The sequence below is a fragment of the Condylostylus longicornis genome, unplaced genomic scaffold, assembly GCF_029603195.1.
Source record: "Condylostylus longicornis isolate FDR11 unplaced genomic scaffold, ASM2960319v2 ptg000048l, whole genome shotgun sequence".
Lineage (NCBI taxonomy): Eukaryota > Metazoa > Arthropoda > Insecta > Diptera > Dolichopodidae > Condylostylus > Condylostylus longicornis.
Window position 1 is genome coordinate 8,881,151 of NW_026578017.1, and position 21,086 is coordinate 8,902,236.

The 21,086-nt window shown below is 25.9% G+C and overlaps 2 protein-coding genes across 4 annotated transcripts; both read right to left on the reverse strand.

Moving 5' to 3' along the window:
* Window positions 1-4,194: 4,194 nt before the first annotated feature.
* On the reverse strand, window positions 4,195-8,322 carry LOC129610832 (GPI ethanolamine phosphate transferase 3). Its single transcript, XM_055523586.1, has 7 exons — window positions 8,018-8,322; window positions 7,603-7,965; window positions 7,265-7,545; window positions 6,995-7,178; window positions 5,291-6,938; window positions 4,678-5,225; window positions 4,195-4,620 (listed from the first exon to the last, which is right to left on the reverse strand). The coding sequence occupies exons 1-7, from the start codon at window positions 8,168-8,170 to the stop codon at window positions 4,426-4,428; spliced, it is 3,372 nt and encodes a 1,123-aa protein (XP_055379561.1). The 5' UTR covers window positions 8,171-8,322; the 3' UTR covers window positions 4,195-4,425.
* Window positions 8,323-15,260: 6,938 nt separating this feature from the next.
* Window positions 15,261-17,036, reverse strand: LOC129611098 (CCHC-type zinc finger nucleic acid binding protein). Of its 3 annotated transcripts, none has more exons than XM_055524046.1 (4): window positions 16,795-17,036; window positions 16,338-16,556; window positions 15,750-15,966; window positions 15,261-15,697 (listed from the first exon to the last, which is right to left on the reverse strand). In XM_055524046.1, the coding sequence occupies exons 3-4, from the start codon at window positions 15,961-15,963 to the stop codon at window positions 15,447-15,449; spliced, it is 465 nt and encodes a 154-aa protein (XP_055380021.1). In that variant the 5' UTR covers window positions 15,964-15,966; window positions 16,338-16,556; window positions 16,795-17,036; the 3' UTR covers window positions 15,261-15,446. The 3 variants fall into 3 exon arrangements, with proteins under 3 accessions (XP_055380021.1, XP_055380022.1, XP_055380020.1); XM_055524047.1 differs by having other exon boundaries at window positions 16,338-16,585; XM_055524045.1 differs by lacking the exon at window positions 16,338-16,556 and having other exon boundaries at window positions 16,795-17,035.
* Between the last annotated feature and the right edge of the window lie 4,050 nt (window positions 17,037-21,086).

Below are 21,086 nucleotides of genomic sequence, written 5' to 3' on the forward strand. Positions count from 1 at the left end.
AGCTACATAAGGATGATAATTCTAAAAATTGTTTACAATTTCCATTCATAATGCGATACCTTATTATATTCAAATAATTTAATGAAAATAAAAATTATAAAAAAATATCTGAAATATATTGAAACATTTTGCTTTTATTAAAAATTATAAAACCATTTATAAAATTTGCTTTTATTTTTTTTTTACTTTTTATTTTTCATTTAACTCTATAGTTTTACATTTAAAATATATTATATAAAAATATGTGTATTTTGTATTTTTATTAAAATTTTTAAATAATGTTAGTATAATGAAACTTATATAATGTACCAATTTACATATTATATTTTACGCACATAAACACTAAACTTTTTTTTTTGTTATATAAACGTACATAATATATACACATAAGAAGTAATATACACATATTATATATATATATATATATATATATATATATGTTTTTTTATATACATATATTATTATTAATTAATTAATTATTAAATCTTAAACGAAATATATTTAAAAGAAATATTATTATTATTATTATTTTTTAGTTTTATATAGTCTTTAAATATTTGCAATATTTTTAAAACGTACATAACACATATATACATACATACATATTTCAAAAATCAATATAAAAATCAAAATAATTTTAAATATTTAAAAAAAAAAACAAGATAAAATGAAAAAAAAAATTAAAAAAGTAAATGAATTAATGAAAAATAAATGATTCATGTTTTATTAAAAATAGAAAGGTACTAAAAAATAAAATATAATTTACGGGGATTTTATAAAATTGTTTGTCCAACATTCCTGAAATAAATTATTTTTTTAAAAAATTATATACAGCATTCTTTGTTATAGGTACATAAAATAGATAAAAATTTGGAAAATATTTACACAAAAATAAATTAAAACCTTGTAAAATACAGAAAAAAAAAATAATAAATCTAAAAAATTTACATCACACTAAATTAAATATTATTTCTAAATAAAAAAAAATTTAATTTTGTTGAATCAAATAAAATATATTTAAATATAAATTAAATATATTTTTAAAATAAAGAAAACCTGATGAAACAAATGAACTTTTAATAAAACAACAAGTATAATTTATTTTTATTTTATTTAAAATAACAAAATTAACAATGCAACGAAAATAAAATAATAAAATTATTAAATTTCATTGTAAAATACAAGTTTTTAAAAATTTATTACCTTTACATAATTTTTTTTAAGTTAAATATGAAATGAGTTTATAAAACCAATATTATTTAATTATTTTTAATTTTACATTTCGCAAATTTTATTATAAATTACCTAATTTTTTTATAATTGAGTAGAAGTTCAAAATTGTATTCAAATGCATTCGGTACAATTTTGATTATGTAAAATCTAATAAATTAATTAAAAATATTTAAAATTATTGAAAATATTTTATTTAGAAATAATATTTTTCCAGTGAGTATAAAAGATTTATTTCTACTTACACACTTTTAATTTTAAAATATTTTAACTTTATTTTTATTATAATTACTCTAATTTTTTGTACTAACACAAATTTTGAATAAATTTTTTTTTTCTTAGTAAATTTTATTTAGCTAATTTTTTTATAAAAAAAAAAAAAAGAAGAGTTAAGAAAGTTAATTTCTATTACGAGTACCTACCTATATTCTGTTGATCACCTCACTTGAAATGATTGGATATTATTAAAAAATATTTTGATTATCATTATCGAATTTCAAGTTTATTTATTTAATTTACAATCTATCATTGCAAGTGAAGTGTCTAACAAGAATATTTCAGGGTTGTTGACTTTTTATTTCTTTTTATTTAAAAAAAATATATTTTTAATGCATATTCTAGGCTCCATTGCACTTAACTAATCAATTTTTATTCAAATAATCAAAAAAATTGAAAAGTTTCTGTTGCATCAAATTTGAGAAAACTCTAATGATAATACAATTCATTGTAAAATGAAAAGTTAAAAAGCAATAGTAAAAGTAATTGGTGCAATAGGATCCTGGAAAACGAATTATTAATTTAAAAATCTAGAATATCACGTAAAATACAAAGTAATTATTAAAAAACAAAAGCTTTTTTCTAATTATATTAATTTTTTTTGTTTTAAACTGTGTAGTCCCTTTGGTTTTACTAATATCACTTTAATTTTCGAGGCTATATGTGTGCTACCTTAAAAATATTAATTTTATAAATATATATTTTTATTTTTTTTTTATATATATATACAAAATGTATAAAACACAATTTACTAAAATGTTTAAATAATAATTTTAGTATTTGAAAAAGAATGCTTTTATTTTTTTAAAAATGCTATTTGTTCTTTTAAAATTAAATAATTATTAATAAAAGTTAATTTTTACTTATTACGCATAAATATTTCTAATTATTTTTTTTTAAATATATAAATTAAAATAAGAAAAATAAATAAAATCAAATAAATATTAATTATCTAAAATTATGTTGTTTTTTTAATGCATTGTAAATTTTATAAAAAATAAAGCGAGAAAAAAATTAAAAATTTGAATTATTTTTTCTTTTAAAGAAGAAAAGAAATTATATAAGAATGAAAATAAGATTAATTTTCGGATTGATTCTCTTTTTTTTTATTTTATATTAGAAATAATTTTTTTTTAAAATATTACATAAGAAAAGAGGTTAATATTTATATTATGATGCATAATTAATAAGATATTTCATATAATTATAAATTCAAACACATACGAAATGTATCAAAATATTATTAATAATTTTTTTTTACATACATTTATTATATTTTATTAAAATATAAAAGAAAAAACAATAATTATATAATAAGATTTTTTTTTATTATTCACAACCATCTTAAATTTGATCAGTAAAAAAAAACAATTATGTATCTGTAAAAATAGCCTACCAATGAAGAGGAATAAAAAGTATTAAGATTTATTTCAAAAACTGAAATTGTTGTTTTTTTAATATTCTATTGAAAAAACAAGAGAAAGGAATTAAACTAATGAAGTTATTAGAAGTACAAACAAAAAAAAAACTCTAGTGACACATTTGCTCAGTTGTTTTTGGGTCCCCATTATATTTTTGTTGATAACTCGAATAATGCAAGGCAAAGACAATTTGTTTATTCATTTTGAAACTCATGAAATTTACCTTGAAGTGGTGTATTAATGGTGTAAATTTAGGAGCAAAGTTAAACTTTTTTTCCAAAAAATCTTCTTTAATTCTTCAGTAATGTATTCATAATTAATCGTTACTAACTTATCATTTGTTAAACGGGAAGTAGTGTCTTATATACAAGATCAATGTTTCAAGAATAATGTTTTTTACAAGAAAACATGGGGTTTCAAAACTCATTTATTACTCCGTATTATTAACATGTAACTTTTCTATTCCAAAGTGAAAGGTATTTGCTTTATCTTCATATCACTAACAAAAAATTTTAAAAAATATCAAAAATAACATTTTCACAACAAGTTATGTTAATTATTTTATTACATATTTTATTATTTTTCCAAAAATACAATTTTTGCACTCATATTGGCATCATTTAAGTTCTTTGCCACTGGTTTACATTGATCTAATGCTTAAACTTTGAATTTCATTTCTCAATGTGCTTCCTATAAAATTTATACATTTCCGGAGAAATATTGTAAAGAAGGGAGGGAAAAATTAAATGTTTTCAGTACATTATTATATAAAATGCTCCAGAAATTCTGGAAAATTTAGAAACATTCAGAAAATATTTACATGTTTTTGAGTGTTTTTCATAAATTAGTTCTAACGTAGTACTAAGTGCCTAACCCCTTTGATAATTTATGTTTGAATTGCCCAAGAAGTATGTATGTGTGTTTAGAAATATGGAAATATGGAATTTGCATCCATGATATTAGAAATTAAATACAATGATTTAATCCACGATAATCAGTGAAAGAAATATAAATAATTTATTAAACTAAAATTACTCGAAATCGTAATACATAATATGAATAATCCACACCACTTTTAATTATAAACAAGTATGACTGAAATATTTGTTCATAAAACTATTATTTAAAGATATTTTACTCAACATTTTTTAAGAAAATTCAAATTGTTCAAGCTTCAAATTTATAAGATAGTAGAGAAAGCTTCAGATTAAAAACTCATTAAACCATAAAGGAATTCGAATGTTATTGAACTAAATAACCATTTTTAAAACAAATTTAATTTATTAATAAATACAAATTTAAAACAAACTTCTTGAAAAATGTACAATATTGCTTTTTGCTTTTCTGCAAATTTTTTTTGTTTTTCTTATATTAAATATTTCGAATATTTACATACGTTATTTCATGTGCCCCTTCTGTTTCGGTGATTCTTTGGTTCTTCAACTATTAGGCTTTGTTTTTCTTTTTACAGATGATGTCAACTTTTTTTATTAAATATTTACTTAGTCTTATTGATTTGATTTATTAAACGGTGCACCGAAAAATGAATCCTTAATAAAATCAAATAACCAATTATAGCAGCTGGAAGTGTAACTAAAGTTGAAATTGCTTCATATATAAAACGTGGGGCAAATATTTTCCAAACCATAAGATGACGACAATGTATCGTGCAAGCCATCATTGAACAAAAAACCTAAAGAACAAATTTTAAATTGCTATAAAAAGCAAAAAAAAAACAGTATTTATTTACCTTTATTCCTTGTAACATAAATAACTGAATAGCTAATTTAAATAAACATCCAAAGTACATGGATTCATTTTCATATAAGACAAGCTCACCGCGAGTGATATCAAATTCATTTGCCAAATACACAAATGAACCCGTTTCTGCTTTTGATATTTTATTTACCGTAGTTTTACGTACATTTCCACTAAATTCTCGATCTACTTTCTTCTCATTATTACTATTTGAAAAATTAGAATTATTTTGCTGCAATGAACTGTTATTTGTTGGTCCAGTAATTGATTTTAAATGTGGAAAGAGTGCGTAAATTGAAAATGTTTCAGAACACAATAAACCTGATAAAATTGTGAAGAAAATTTGTCCACAGAATGTGTTTAATATTACTAATATAGCAGATAAAACATTTGAATGATCAAAATTTGCAGAACGCCCCACAAATGCAGCTCTCCAATCAATTTGCGATAATGTAGTTTGATGTGAAGTGGCAAAGAAACAATATTGTGCCAATATATACCACGTCACGACGCCGGTAAACGTTGGTTGCACGCAAGTTTCTAAAAAAAAATGTTTAAGTTTTCAAATTAACTAGTTAATTAAATAACTAAATTGTTAATCTTACCCAAACTGGTTGATGTTCTAAATCTTAATATGGAATGGATACTTAAAATAACAATAGCTGTAATTATGCAAATAACAATTCCGACAACAGCTTTGGGTTCTAATAATAGAATTATAGTTAAACAAAAGAAAACGGCAAAAGATATCAATATCGAAGAATAAACTGTAGCCAATCCGAATACAACAGGAATTTCATTATTTTTCTGTTCGCATTCACCTTCGTAAATTTTTTTCATTTTCTTGAATATTTCAGGTACAATACTGCTGTATGGATTGATAGCAATTGAATTTTGTCTTGGTGGTAGAACATGCGTCATTAAAGGACTAATACATAAAATTAAAATTTGCAGTACTAGTAAAAAGTAAACAACCCATGCCATTCCATCAATATGATACATTTTTACTGTTTTAACCGGACTATTCGATAAAAGTATGTGACCACTAGTACATATTGCAGCTACTGATGGACCATATCGAGCTAATAAAACATTAAGCGAGAATCCTGTAAGATTTCCGCAAGATTTTAAGTAAATTCTAGTTAAAGTAGTGTATAGAAGCAGCGTTACAATCGACACTAAATAGGTTTTAATTTTTAAATTATACTTGTTATACAAATTGGATGTATTTGGAGATACTGTGCTTTCATCACAATTTCCATGTTCTTCTCTACATTTGAACAGTGTCCAACTAAAGCGTATCAAAGTGATTGCGAAAATTCCCAATATTATTAATTTAAATATTACAGATTTAAAGAAAACCTTTAATTTAAATTTTGGCACTTTATTTGAAGAAACATTGTTCGCTAAATAATTTAATGCACCATCGAATCTATTACTTTCTCTTATCAAATCATACATAAGAATTAATAATAAACAAATTAACATGTATGATAAAATTTTTGCTTCCTGTATTATAAAACTATTTGAGAAATAAATACTAGTTGAAATGAGGAATATTATTCTAGTTGGAAAATTGACGAATCGTTTAACATGGCTCCAATTAGTAGCGATCTGCGGCCAATTATGTACAGTTAATAATGACAAGAAAAATGTACTAACTATTCCACTAAAAAATATAATACTGTGAAGTTCTGTTTTCATTTGCAAATCTTTGAAGTATCGATATGCGAACACTCCCGCAGCAAAGTTAAATAAATATATGTATAAAATTGTTTTGGTGTTAAAAACCCGAGCAATTTGAAACACCTTTAAATTGTTTATTAGCAAAAATGCAAAAAATATTGGTAAAAATGTTAATAATAGTCCTTGAGACATTTGATTGGCATCGAACTTCACCCAAATATTTCGACATGTGCTCAAAATTTCTCTTAAGTGTTGATTTAAATCTTTTATAAAATTTTTGTAAGCCGTTTCTGAATAAATAGTGTTAACACGATGTGTTAAAACTAGAAATTTATTTTGAACATCATCCATGTCATCGAATTGAAAAGTGTGCGCATTTTCAACAGCATATTGTGTAAAATAGTTATAAATTTGTTTTGCATTTTGCCAAGCGTGTAGTAAAAGGGTTTGATATTTTAACATATACGGTGTTTTTATATCAGGAACTAAGTTAAAATTTATAAGACCCAAATTGGAATATGGAATCGGAACTCCAAGTATAGTGGCTAATGTTGGAACTACATCGATCTAAAAGAATTTTTAGGTATTAATCAATTGTTTTAAAATGTACAGAAAAGATTTACCTGACGCATGGATGAATTACTCGACCCAAAGTCGCTCGTTATAAATTTATGACTTTTTGAATAGGCAAATAACAATGCTTCAATTTCATCAATTGATTCTCCTCCATGATCACCTGTTTTTGTCATTCCATGATCACCAATTACAAATAATGTTGTTTCATTATCCATTATTTCAATTGTTTTTCTTTTAAAGTAATATAAATTTGAGATTATTAATTATATAAAAATTATAAACGTACGCACAATTTTATATATATATGATTCGACTACCTTATAATATTATCCGCCTCCGTTAACTTTCTGGACATTTCAGGATGTAGTGGTCCATAACGATGACCACAATGATCTACTCCTAAAAAATGAGCAATTAATAAATCCCAGTCTCCCTGATTCAATTCCTTTGGTAAATATTTTTCAATTTTTCTATCAACGGTATCTAAATCAAAAATATCAAAACTTGGATATGAGTAGTGTCGTTTAAATCTTTTTGGGTATAGGTCAGTCCAAGTGCTGTCTCCTAGAAAAACGGCAGATAGTCCACTCCTTGTCACCTAACAATTAATTTAATATAATCACAAACAATTATAATGCAACTCAAAAAAAATCACTTGATCAATAATATTATCCTCATTTATTTCCGGTGTTGCAAAATTCGAACCTATGTCAACAAAAGTTGGCAAGCTCCCTGTAGTCATACCTTTCAAACGTTGTAATGTTGTCGTTGGTGGATCAGCTAAAAATTTTAATAAACGTGTTTGATCCGGTTCTTTAGTGAGTAGCTCTTCAAAAATAGTGAGTTTGTTTTGATATGGCAGTGGTTTTTCTAAATTTGGCTGATATAAGCCAAACTCATACTTTAAGGCATCAATTACTAAAATTATAACTTTTGACTTTTTTGGAAGACATAAGCTTGATGAAGCGTTTACATCTTTAAAAATTTCTTTCACAATTTCTTGGTTCAGATAATATTCCTACAACAAATTATTAGTTAACATCAAAAAAGTAAAATATTTACTAGTTTACTTCATTTGCATTAGTAGAAAGATGACGGCAGGTGCTTACGTCCTTTTTCGAGATTCTTGACAAGAGAAAACCTCGTGAGAACAAAATTACTCCAGAGCATATCAAATATGCAAACCAGATTAATATAAAAATGTATTTCCAAACAATTTTCATTTTCTAATTAAATTTAAATTTCATTTTATTACAAACCCGGACTAAACATTTTTTGTAATTAATTTTCATTTAACAATCAATAAAAGATAGTGTCACAAAAATGCTCACATACTTATTTTTGAGTAGAAATATTTTACAGTGTGTGTACTATATTCGGTTTGATAGTTTGATCATCCCCAGGGCTAACTAACTACATTTTTCGTTAAGTTTCATTCAATGTTTTGAATACATATCAACAATGTTAACATGTGTCATTGCCAGTTAGCCAACTTTTTCATAAAATATCGCAGCAAACAGTACCTGCGTTTACACAACGACTTTCGCATTGCCGATTGACATATGTATGTTTCATTCCCCTTGCACACTTCCATTGGAATCGGAAGTGAAACATTATATGTTATCTATTGAAGAAAAAATCGTCGAGCTCACATAATTGAAAATATATACCTATATTTCTTTTCAATTTATTCCACGTCCCTTTTATAACAAACCTATAATATATTATAATTTTCTAAATTTTTGATTATTTTCAAGGCGTTTACGCAGCAATTTTGCATCAACCAAGTTATATAAATTGGTAATATGTTAAAAAGTAACAGATACACTACTCGTATAATAATATACATAAATAGTCGTGCATAAAATTTAAATATAAAAAAGATGGATCTGTTTACCAACCTATACATGAGCATATGCACGGTTCTTCTTTGCATCACACAAATTTTATTTTTAATAGAGAATGTAGCTTACTCACTCTAATTCGCCGCCCCAGAATTGGAGTGAGTAACCTACACTTCGTCCGGGTGCAGCTCAAGCAGAATGCACAATTTGCATTGGAAAACCATCTCTCAAGGCACTAATGTTCACATTCCAACGTTAGCAACATCTCAAGAAAGAGACAACTGCAAAAAAATTGGATTCAATGATTTTACTTGCTCCCTATAGTATTTTTAATGCGATGATTCAGTCCCATAAGTGTAAAACGGAACCAAATCAGTGAACGGTTACGGCGGACGATTTCCGTTGATAACACAGAACAACAACGGAAGGTCAAAATGAGTTGTTCAGTATTTTACATGTGGAAATAGATTATTCCAAAAAAGCCAGCAACGATAGGATTTCAGGCTATTGAACCGCCTTAAGTTAAAAACAGCGGTAATTTCCCTGTATTCTGGACAGTTCCATTTACACACATATGCGTATTCTATATGATTTTTGGACATTTCAGCGCGGAAAATCGTCCTCTTTCTGTTTTCACGTCAATTTAAAAACAGAACCAAAACGATAAACGGAAACGACGGACGATTTGCATTGTTTACCCAAAATAACAGCGAAACGGCAAATAGATCTGTACAGTATTTTGCGTGTAATGTCACACAAACATGGAAACAGATATTTTCAAAAAAAAAAAAAAACACCAAAGGTAATATGGAAATTTAAGCTACTTTACAGGTAACGGTTAAATTCAAGGCTGTAATTTCGCTTGATTTTGGGCAGTCCCATAATATGTTCTACTCTATGTGAAAATATTCTACATTTTCTACATATTCTATGTAAATTCTGAAATTTCACCAAAATGTAGAATATACGAAAATCCTTCTGGTTCTGTTTTCAACTCACTAGGATTAGTGGCATTAATATTTGCATATCATATGTGTTTAAATCTATGAAAATAATCGTTACTTCTCTTTTAAATTTTGATTAATTTGATATTAGCCGAAAGTTAGACACTCTAACGATTTATTCGTCTTACTAATTTTTCGTTGAAATTTTAGAATAAGAATGCCATATAAGATTTAGATAAAGTAAAAAAATAATGAATAAAAATTAATTTTCTCTGTCAGACCCAAATCTATAACGTACAAAATGGTACAAAAGCATACTATACATAATTCACCATGCTCTTCTTCCTGGATTTCAAATAACTATATTCATATATAAAATTATTTATAAAAAAATACCCTAGTTCGATCTATGGAATTTTAAAATTACTCGTTTTAAAGTCTTAGTTTGAAATAAGGAATTACTTTCGAGGCATAAAGGGGAAAAGATCATATTCTAGCAAGTCATTTTATTGCGGAAACTCAATTATAGTTCTAGGTTTGTACTTACAAAATCAGTAATTAATAATGTCCCACTTTGAATAAAAGTTTTTATTATAAATTTATTTATTCCCATATGATACAAAGTTTTACAAATATAAATTTAAATATGTAGGAATAGATGTACATATGTACATATATTAATAAATAAATCACGTATAACATACATATTACAACTTCCTATACTTAACTAGTATTTAACTATTATTTTTAAACCAAAAACAATTTTCATACTTATCAAAAATATTTTCTTCGTGAGTTTCTGATAATTGAACGTTTACTTCAAACATAATGTCCATACATCAAAAAAATATTTGTCAATTTTAAATAATCTCCAATAACACCAAAAGAAAAGAAAAAACAGGATAAGCATAAAGGTACTTTTAAATTAAAATTGAGGAAAGATTTGTTTGGTTTTTAAATAGATGATAATTTTACTGTAATGCATATTTAAAATAATGAAGTTGGATCAATTAATTAACTTAAAATAAGGGAGTTATGACGTATAAATTAAACTAAGAATAAATTAGCAGTATATGTTATTTTGTACATTTTCATACGATATATAAAATTATTATTTAATTTTAAAGCGAAACTGAAAACTTAAGCTTTATAGCCAATAAATGGAATTATTTGTGACTTATTTAGGAAAAATATCGTAAGTTGTTACAAATAATCAATATACTTATTAATTTTCTCTTGAAGGGAAGAAGTTGACTAATATCAGAAATTCAGATAATTAATTTAATATTAAAATGAAAAATTAAATTTTTTAAGAATATCTGCTGCTATTAGTAACAATTTTTAAAAAATTTTAATAATTATATGTACATATGTATCTTAATAATCAAATTTGAATTTTAAAACTAATGCTAATATTATTCAATTTTATCAAAGGTAAAACTAATTGAACAAAATACTGAAAAAAACACATATATTCTCGTTCAAAATAAATGCCGAAACTTCTTATGTTTAAGTACCTAAATATACGGCTATTTACGAACAATATTAACAATTTACAGTCACAGAAAACATTGTCTTTTATTTTTTACAAGGAATATTTATTCATCCCCCGGTTTTGTAGCTCCAATTCAAGGGTTCGTTTTTAGATCTTATAACTTTTCTTTCTACAAAAAATTTTATAATTACAATTTTGAATATATGTACATGCCAAACATAAATACTTTTTACATGAGGCTGTATATTTGGTAATGGAATTGCAGGATCGAATATATCATCGTCGGAGCCCTCATATTCTACTTCTTCCATATCCGATGAATCATTCACAATTGGTCCACTCAATACAGATACTTCTTCTCTATTAATTATAGGCACAATTTGATTAGGTGATTCGTCAACCAATCTTGCAAGTCGTTCTCTATCTATTCAATTAATGCTCATTTTTAATTATTTAACCTATATGCGAGAATGAAGTTCTACCTGTAATTCTTGTTGTAACATTTGAGACTTTTGTCAGTTGCTTTACTTTTGCGCTATCCTGTTGTGACGGTTTGATAGAATGTACAATTGCCTTAGTCGTAACTTTAACTGGGTTAGTACCTGGTTTGTTTTTTTTAAAGAGAAATATATTAATATGTATGTATTAATATATATATTAATATATATGTATTAATCAGTTGTAAACATTTTATGCCACTTACTTGATGATGAGCTTACAATTAGTTCTTCAGATACTTCTCTCCTTGGTACTATAGGTAAAACTTTCTCTATATTTAATGTGGATTTTTTCGTCGGATCTATAAAAAGAACTACATATTTTTATCAAGAAATTATAAATAACTGAATCTAACATTTAGTTTGCTTTGGAACAATTAGGAGATTAGAACCATTTGAAGAGCTCAGCTTTTTTGGGACAGGATCAGACCCAACTAAAAACAGAAAAATATTTGCATCAAATTAATTATACAAGAAATTACGCTTTCGAAATTAATACAAACTTGATTCTGAACTAACAGAAAAGCTTTTAAACGATTTAAAGCCTTGAGTCTGTGATTCCGGTTCTTGACTAGACGCAATTGCAACTGGTAATTCAGGTGAACTAATCGTTTCAGTTGAATGTGAAGTTAAAGAATTAGAATCTCTCAATCGTTTCTTATATTCCTTAAATTTTTTATATCTATTTTCCAAACTAAGAAAGCACTTTTCGCAAAATATATCTTTTTCCTTGATTTAAAATTTTGTAATATTTTAGGATTTTCTTATTTATAAATCTTTAAAAAATTTTTTAACAAATACTACTCACCGTCACACTAGGAACCTTCAATTGAACAAATTTAAGCAATTGTTTATAAAGCTTTTTAAATGGTTTATTCGAAGTTTTGCAATATCGACATATTTGCATTTTTAAAAAATAGTCATGTAGATATAATTTCAATTTTTAAAAATAAACAAGCGCCAATCGACAATCGGTTAAAAACAAAACATGAATAAAAGTCAAAATACATATAAGTCAAAATTGAAATAACATCTGACAGGGCTGTCGTAAATTATGAAGAAGGTAAAAACGCCAATCTACATGAACATCAATCCTGATAATTTATTCTTATATCTTATCGTCTTATTAGGTAAATTCATTTTTTAATTTCAAGTTTGGCATAATTACAAGTTACCAGTAAAAATAACTTATTTTCTTAACTTAACAATTACAGCTAGGATTCTTAAAGTTTTGTAGTGTTTGTGCCGCTTATATCACAGCTTTGTATTTTTAGTTAACTTAGGTTTAATTGGTGTTTATATAATAGCTAAAATAATAGCAACTGCTTGAATTCGCGTTTGCAGTTCTAACAAAAATCTGCAAAGGCCGCACGTTTTTGTAGTTAGCTGCTTAGAACTGTAAAAGATCTACTGTCAAATCAACATCATAAAACTTTGTTCTGCTTTTATAGCCTTAACCTCAATTGGTTAGAAATAAAGGCTAATAAATCAAATTGTGTAACACCAGTTTTTATTGGCAGCGCTGCTTTAGGAGATAACATATCCGATTAAGGATTCAATCCGCAGATCATAGTTACAATCATGATATAAAAACGATATGATTACACTTACCATGATTAAATAAAGTTAACGAATTGTGAATATTATTGGGAATTTTATATTTTTAACAAAAAATTTAAAACTTTGCTGAATAAATTTGACAACGAGAAACTGACCTATCATTTCACCATTAGTTTAAAATTCTGACACTTTGAAATCCGTTAAAAGGGATAATAAAAAATTAATTGATTACTGTTAACATATCACGTAACGCTATTAGTGTTAAGTATTTTTATTCATTATATACAGCGAAAAATTAAACAAATCTTCGAACTTTACTGTCAAAGTGTCAAAACTATTTAAAATTTGGAAAACTTCTCGATTCCATAAATTTAATTAAATACAAATCCATCAATCATTAACTGAAATACTTTTGCTGATATAAATTATTTTGATATTTAAAGTTTATTTTTTCTTAGTGTGTTCGTGATTGCATTTTATGCTGATCAGTCAACAGTCATTTTATTTTAATTGGCCTTCTATTTCTCCCCCTATTTAACTTTTTTTTATCCATTCTTTTATCTCCCCTTTCGGTATGTAAGTGATGGCCCTAACTTGTTGCTTGTTAAACTAGTCCATATTATTTGCTTATTTTTGATTACATGAAGTTTGTTTCGTCTTTTTTGATAGTTGTTTGGTGCTTGATGTAAGCAGCATTTACCAGTCTGATTGTCTGCATTATCTACTTTTTTGTTAACTTTCAAATTAGAGCTTATATTTTCAACTAGATATGTCATTATGGACTTGTTAACTGTTATCTAAATTTTGGAAAAAACGAATCACGCGATACGAAAAAGTTCACCCTTTTAAATGTTAGGAAGTTTTTGAAGATGCACTTTTTTGGGTTAGAACTAGGCTTTTTAACCTTCATTTACAAACCAAATGAAATTTAAGAGCTGCATTATCAAAAGCACCCTTACATGAATAAACATGGTTAGGGGGTTTTCGATAATTCAGATATTATCACATTCTCTAAAATTTATAGAAACTGAATATACATATGTATGTACATATTTTTTTGCAGATTTGTGACATACTCAAGAAATTTTACAATATCCAATATTTTTCTATTATGCTTTTCTTCTAATTTATAATATTATTGTAGTACGTAGTTATAAAAAAACTTAAAAATTCCTTTAGAACTCAAGGTAAAACCATTCTCGAATGTGCTGCTCTAGAGGTTTTGCAGTTCGGATTAATCGAACGTGTTTCATATTGAACCCTAATATACAGTTGAATTATCAAAAATCCCCCCATTTTCCTCTTACATACTTAATCAGTTTAATTTGCGTTATATTGTTAATTTATGTAATTTACGTCATATTCCTTTAAATCCGGCATTAAAATTCAGTAAAATATAAAAGTAATTTACTTTGGAAATTCTACTGAAGGACTATTGAGATTAATACACAAACAATACAATTTTCTTGAGGAACAATATAAACATGCAGGTTAAACTTTAAATTTCCATAGTATTTGGGCGTCTATAAAATTAAAGATTTGGCGTAAAATTTACCTTATTTTTCATGCCAAATATTAAATATTTCAATTTTGATAGTTTGAAACTTCTCTATGCCTTGCCAAAACATGAAATTAAATTTTACAACAGTTAACACTCAAAATATCATTTAAGTTATTTAATAAATTTCGGAACTTAAAATTTACAAATAATAGTCATTTCTTCTGAAAAATGAAAAAAAAGAAAAACCAAATTTTATTTCAAAAAAACTCATTAAATTAGGAATTGAAAACTCGGAATATTTCTCTTTAATAAAAAATGCAACATAATTGCATTCCCCTTATTTCTTAAATGAATAAAAAATTTCTTCAACGTAACAAATTGGAACAAATAAGCAATCTTTTTGTTTTAACTTTACTTAGCAAAAATGATAAAGGCATAATGTTATTTATGTATTTAAAAAAACTCAAGGAAATAATTTATCACCACGTTCAGAAAATATATTAAGTATGTAATGTATATCTAGATCTTATTTCTTTAATATTTTAAATTATTTCATTGAATAGAAAACAATTTTTATTTCTAATTCCTATTTCTTAATAATTTCTTTTATAACGAAGTACGTTATGCATTGTGCAAAATTATTTTGCCATTTATGTATTTAACTTCTACCAGCTGTTTGAGCGCACTCACGACTTATATGTCCGGATTTCCCGCACGTATAACAATATTTAGTAGAATCTGGGCAATTTCGAGAAATATGACCATTTTTTTTGCAATTATAGCAAGTCAAATTCGATGAGCGATTTTCCTGATCTGGACAATTACGAGCTAAGTGGCCTGTTTTACGACATGTAAAACAGCATGGTTCATCAGCTGGTTGGTCACAATCCTTAGATATATGTCCAGTACCTGTTTAAAAGTGAAATAAATACTTTGAATGTTGCAATTGAAAAGGCCTTACCATTACAGCGATAGCACCGTTCAGCTTCTTCTTTACACATTTTTGCAAAGTGACCAAATTGGTTGCATTTGTAACACTTTTCCCGATTGCCGCCTCCACCACCACCACCTCTACGATTATCTCTTCCACCGCCGCCGCCACCACCGCCACTACTGCATTCCCTAGCAAAATGGCCAGCACTTTTACATTTAAAACATATAAAATTAGATGACATGCTCTAAAATAAAAGAACAATATTTTTTTTTGTAAATCATTGCAATTTAATACATATAGGTATGTTGTATATAGTTTTATTGGCGTTGTATGTGACATGTATTGGAATTGCAGCAGATATTTGGTGTTTCATTGGAAAACTCTAAAATTGTCTTTAATTTTATGAATTTAAAAATTTATACGGCTCAAGAATCTAGGAATTGAAACACTTCTTAAATTTTGAAGTAATGTCAAATAATAATTTATTTTTGGCCGTACATTCAATGAACGTATAGGCATATGAAAAAAAAATATAGATACGCATTAAATTATATGTATTTAAAAATATTAATGAATTTTAAACTGGTTTTTGAACATGTTTTGTATATAACCTACCTATCTATACGTATTACAATCAGTTTTTATATAAAAAAAATTATTCCTTCAGCAATTAGCATTATCCCATTTTATATACTTGTTCGCTTTAGTTATAAAATTAATGAAGAATTGATTATTCAAACATTTTTTTGATGCATTGACGACTAAAGTTGATGCTTGCCAGAAAACCAACAAGAACTTTAATCTTAATGAAATGCCCAGGAATAATTACCCAATCTGAAACAAATAAAAGTAATAACCACTTCCTGTAAGTTATGCACAAGAAAATAGTCAAAATTAGATGAATTCTAAGCATATTTTTTTTTTTGGTTTAAAACATGGAGTATTATTTTTGTAAGTCCATGCAAGTTAAGGATTCGTGATTAATTTTTTAGGATACTTTTATTTTTAAACGCCATCATATTATTAAAATTATTTTTTTTTTAATGTATTTGAAGATAAATTGCGTACTTACCACGTGCCCAATTTTTTGTTTTAACACACTGAAAATCTGCTGAAGGTATTTCGAAACTCAAAAACACATATATAATGTAATAATTACGTGTAGTAATTAAAGAAAATTACAAATTAAGTAAATGAAATTTATTTAAAAATCTATTGTAATAAAAACAAGTTTGTAAACGCTAAATTATCCCGGCAAATCTCACTTTGTAGTCGATTCAACCTCCATTTGGCCATACAAACAATATTGCCAAATGTTTTCAATTTTATTAACTGACTTTGTAAAATTAATTTGTAATCGGTTTTTGGCATTGGCGCTAAGTTGTTTTTAGCATTAATATTCTTGCTATTTAAAAAAGTAATATTGCTTACTGGTTTTCAACTACATATATGTTGTAAAATCCAATAAATATGTGTCTTATCAAATCGTTACCCCTTATATTCATAGTTAAAATTCAATTTTTGCCTGAAAAAAATGATGCTAATAAAATTTATAGGAAATAAAAATTTAAAAACAATATTGCTTAATTCTTCGATTCTTACGTTTCATTACATTTTTAATTGCATTTTAATATTATAACATCATATGATGTTATATGATATTATTACTTTATGTGTTATATGCCATATATTTGATATAGTATTATTTATTAAAATTGTTTTGGAATTTTTTTAGATGACATGCTCTAAAATATAAGATAAATATTTTTTTTTGTAAATCATTGCAATTTAATACAACACCGACAATTAATTGACCCGCAGGAAAACTGAAAATTTGTGAAAATTCATATTAATTGATTAAAATTTGTTTTGATTTAGTATTTAGTATTTGTTTGATTAGAGATCTAATATTACGAAATACGTGCTTATTGGATTTTATTGTCAATAATAACGAAAAAATACCTAAAGTCAGCTAAAGAACTTAGATTATAATATGGCAACACTACGCAAATTAAACATTTTTTATGACATTCAGTACCACCAACATTGAGAAAATACTAAGGCATTAAACTTGCAAATATTTTAAAGCAAACATGATTGGCAGTAAAAGGATTTTACGCACCCTAATGAACGCGGTGAGCGAATTGGAGCTGTACCGTGTTGCAATATTTATTGAGCGGTAGTTCCACGAATTATCAAAATATTTTATCAAAAATGATGTTATATTACTGCTAAATGCAACACCGACAGTCTCAAAATTTCGGAAAATTGAACATTTGTCGCTGCAACATGAATAGCAATTGAATGAAAAAGGTAATTTTTAATTTGGAAATAAAAATTTAATCGTCATTATATTACGATTTGAAAAGAAAAATTAAAAAGAAGTAAAAAGCAAAATAAAAATATAAATAAAAATCGATATTTTTAGACTACTTTTAATGTTAATTGTTGTCGCTGTCTCTGCCAATGTAAACTCAATTACGGCAATGAAATTTCTGCAACTTCCCGTACGATTCTTATGGACACGAAAAATTGTTTTATATGTAATGCCAATATTATTTAATAAAATAATATTGGCATTAGATATAAACCAATACTATTTAATAACTTTAAAAATTTGGAATAAATTGTATGAAATATTTCAAATTATTAATTTTCTTTATACATACATTTCTAAAGGAATATTCAAAAAAAAAATATATGTATTTCTGAAAGAAGGATGTGTGTCATTCAGTTTGTAATAAATGTTTATTATATCTATATTCTTCGATAGATGGCAGTGGTTACACTGAAATATCATGGCCAAAGTTAATACTTAATTTCACTTCAAATTTAATTTTATTTAGCTATGACTCTACAAAATAATTACATTTATAAATATTATTTTTTGTTATTAATTTTTTTTTATAAAAATTAATTCATGTTAGGTTTTTTTTTAATTTACTTTATTTTTTTCCAAATAGTACATTTTTTTATCAATTATGGTAAACGCAAAACTTCAAATTAAAGTGGTAACCTTGATCATGATTCATGGCATGTGTTTCTTTAAAGAAATTACATATAACGTTTAAAATAAAACAAAATCAATCAGAAAACAAAAAATTCTAAAATTGAGTTGAAAACAGAACAAGAAACAAGAGTGATTTTCGAAATGTCAGAATTCATATAAAATACATACACATATTTAAATGAGACTGCCTGGAATTAAGCGAAATTACCGCCGCGAGTTTCACCGTTTGCGCTGAAATTGCCAAAATTCCTATTTTACCGTCAGCGTTTTTTTGCCATTATATGTTTCCACGTGTGTGCGATATTATATGCAAAATAGTGTATAGATTTTGCCGTTCTGCTATTGTTCCGGGTTAACAACAAATAGTCCGACGTTGTCGCTCACCGCTTTGATTCTTACAATTATTTTAAATTTTTTATTTGAATTGTTTTTTATTTTGTTTTTTAAAGCTCAATTTTTTTTAATTAAAGTCAGAAATTTCTTATTTAATTCAATAAATTAACACACAAGTAATTTAACAGATTACTTTGTATTTATTTCAAGGTAATAGGTTTGTTCTGAACAGCTGATTCAAAATTAAACAAAAAAAAATTCTGAGTATCATTGAATTCCGCTTATAATGTTTTTATGGTATTTCATAATGTTATTTTCTAATAAATCTGTCACATATAGAAATTCTTTAAATTGAAATTTTTTTTGCTTTCATTTCGAAATTTTTGATAACGATAAATAAATCAGTGGATTTTAAAACTGCAAGAATAGTAGAAACAAAATTTTTCGCTACATTAGATCGCTGTCTCATCAATATATCCAGCGACTCAAACTCATATTTCGCCAATCCTATCTTCAATTCTCTGTCGATAAAAGAAATATTGAATAGTAGTTTAAGTTTAGAACTTATAGGAGACTGTGATAGGTTACTTAAAATAAAAATTATTTTTTTTAAGTTATTCTTATTGATAAACAATATATTTATAATTATCAAATTAGACTTTACCTTGATAGGCACTTTCCATCTACTGCAATCAAACATAAAACGAATGTTATTTTTGTACGTATCATAAAATATTCTTATTATGGCATAAGATAAAGTTTTCGCTTTTCAGTTTCAAATCAAACTGAAAAATAACAATTCGCGCGAAAAGAGGGAGAATGATAATTTAAGTGTGCTTGCTTCTTTTATCAGTCATCTGTTGTCATTACGTCATTTGACCATATGACTGTCAAACATTTAACTATTGATAAAAACAATAGTTGAATATTATTTTTGTGTGGAAATCTTGTGAAAGTTTAATTTTTTTTCAAGAAATTTTAGATTAATTCTGTACATTTAATGTAAATTTTCACAATGTAAAATACAACATACTTTTTTTTTTTTAGGGCAACCAATTAAAAGTAGTTATTTTGAGAATTTAACAAAATGTTGTATATGTATTTATACCGTTATTACTTAGTTTCGCGTTATATTAAATGCTATGTATGTATTGGCACGTGCATAATTGGGTTTTCAAAGTGTTAAATTTCTCAAAATTAAGGAATGTATACATGTGTAAATATTTATATACAGTAGACGAAGCTTTCATTCAAAATTTATAGCACAGATAAGTTATTTTTAAAACAAGATGAAAAATCTCATAAAAGAATTTTGTTCTAAGAGCTTTTAAAAAAAAGATTTTCATATCATCGCAGATTGTAGTATTTGTAATATACATATATATGTATGTATGAATGCATATACATTCATGCTTATGTTCTTATCATTGGACTTGAACATCATAGTTATGTTTAATTATAAACCTGCAAGCAATTATGACGTTTCGATATTAAATTTTTGCAAAATGTTATGACACATGCTCTTTTAATTTGTAAAATTTCGTTGGTGACGTCACGATATAGCCACTTTGGGGCAAACCAATGGTTTAACAAAAAAAGGATGAACTGTTTTCATATCTCAATATGTATATTCAATTCCGGTTTTTACGCAATGATGTCGTCACTCGTCGTATTTTTTAGCATAGTTTTTTTTTTTTCATTTTTGATTTTTTAGGCATTATGTAGGCTTTTTTAAGAAGGTTTGAAGCGGATCAATCAAAAAGAATCAAGGATTCAGCTATGGAATTTAGCAGCATAATGAAAGATTGCAGCATGTGTATGATGTAATCCTTTACTTTGAAATATTTTTCAATGCTATGTCGCGTTGCGAGTTTGTAAAAAAAGAGAAAAAAATTTAGAAAAGAGATGTCAAAATTCCCGAATGTCTCATTGTCTTATTACTTACTGGTTTATCCAAAAGATGTGCCAAACGGACTGATTCCTCAAAAAAAATAAGTTGAATAAAAGCAAATTATACCGTA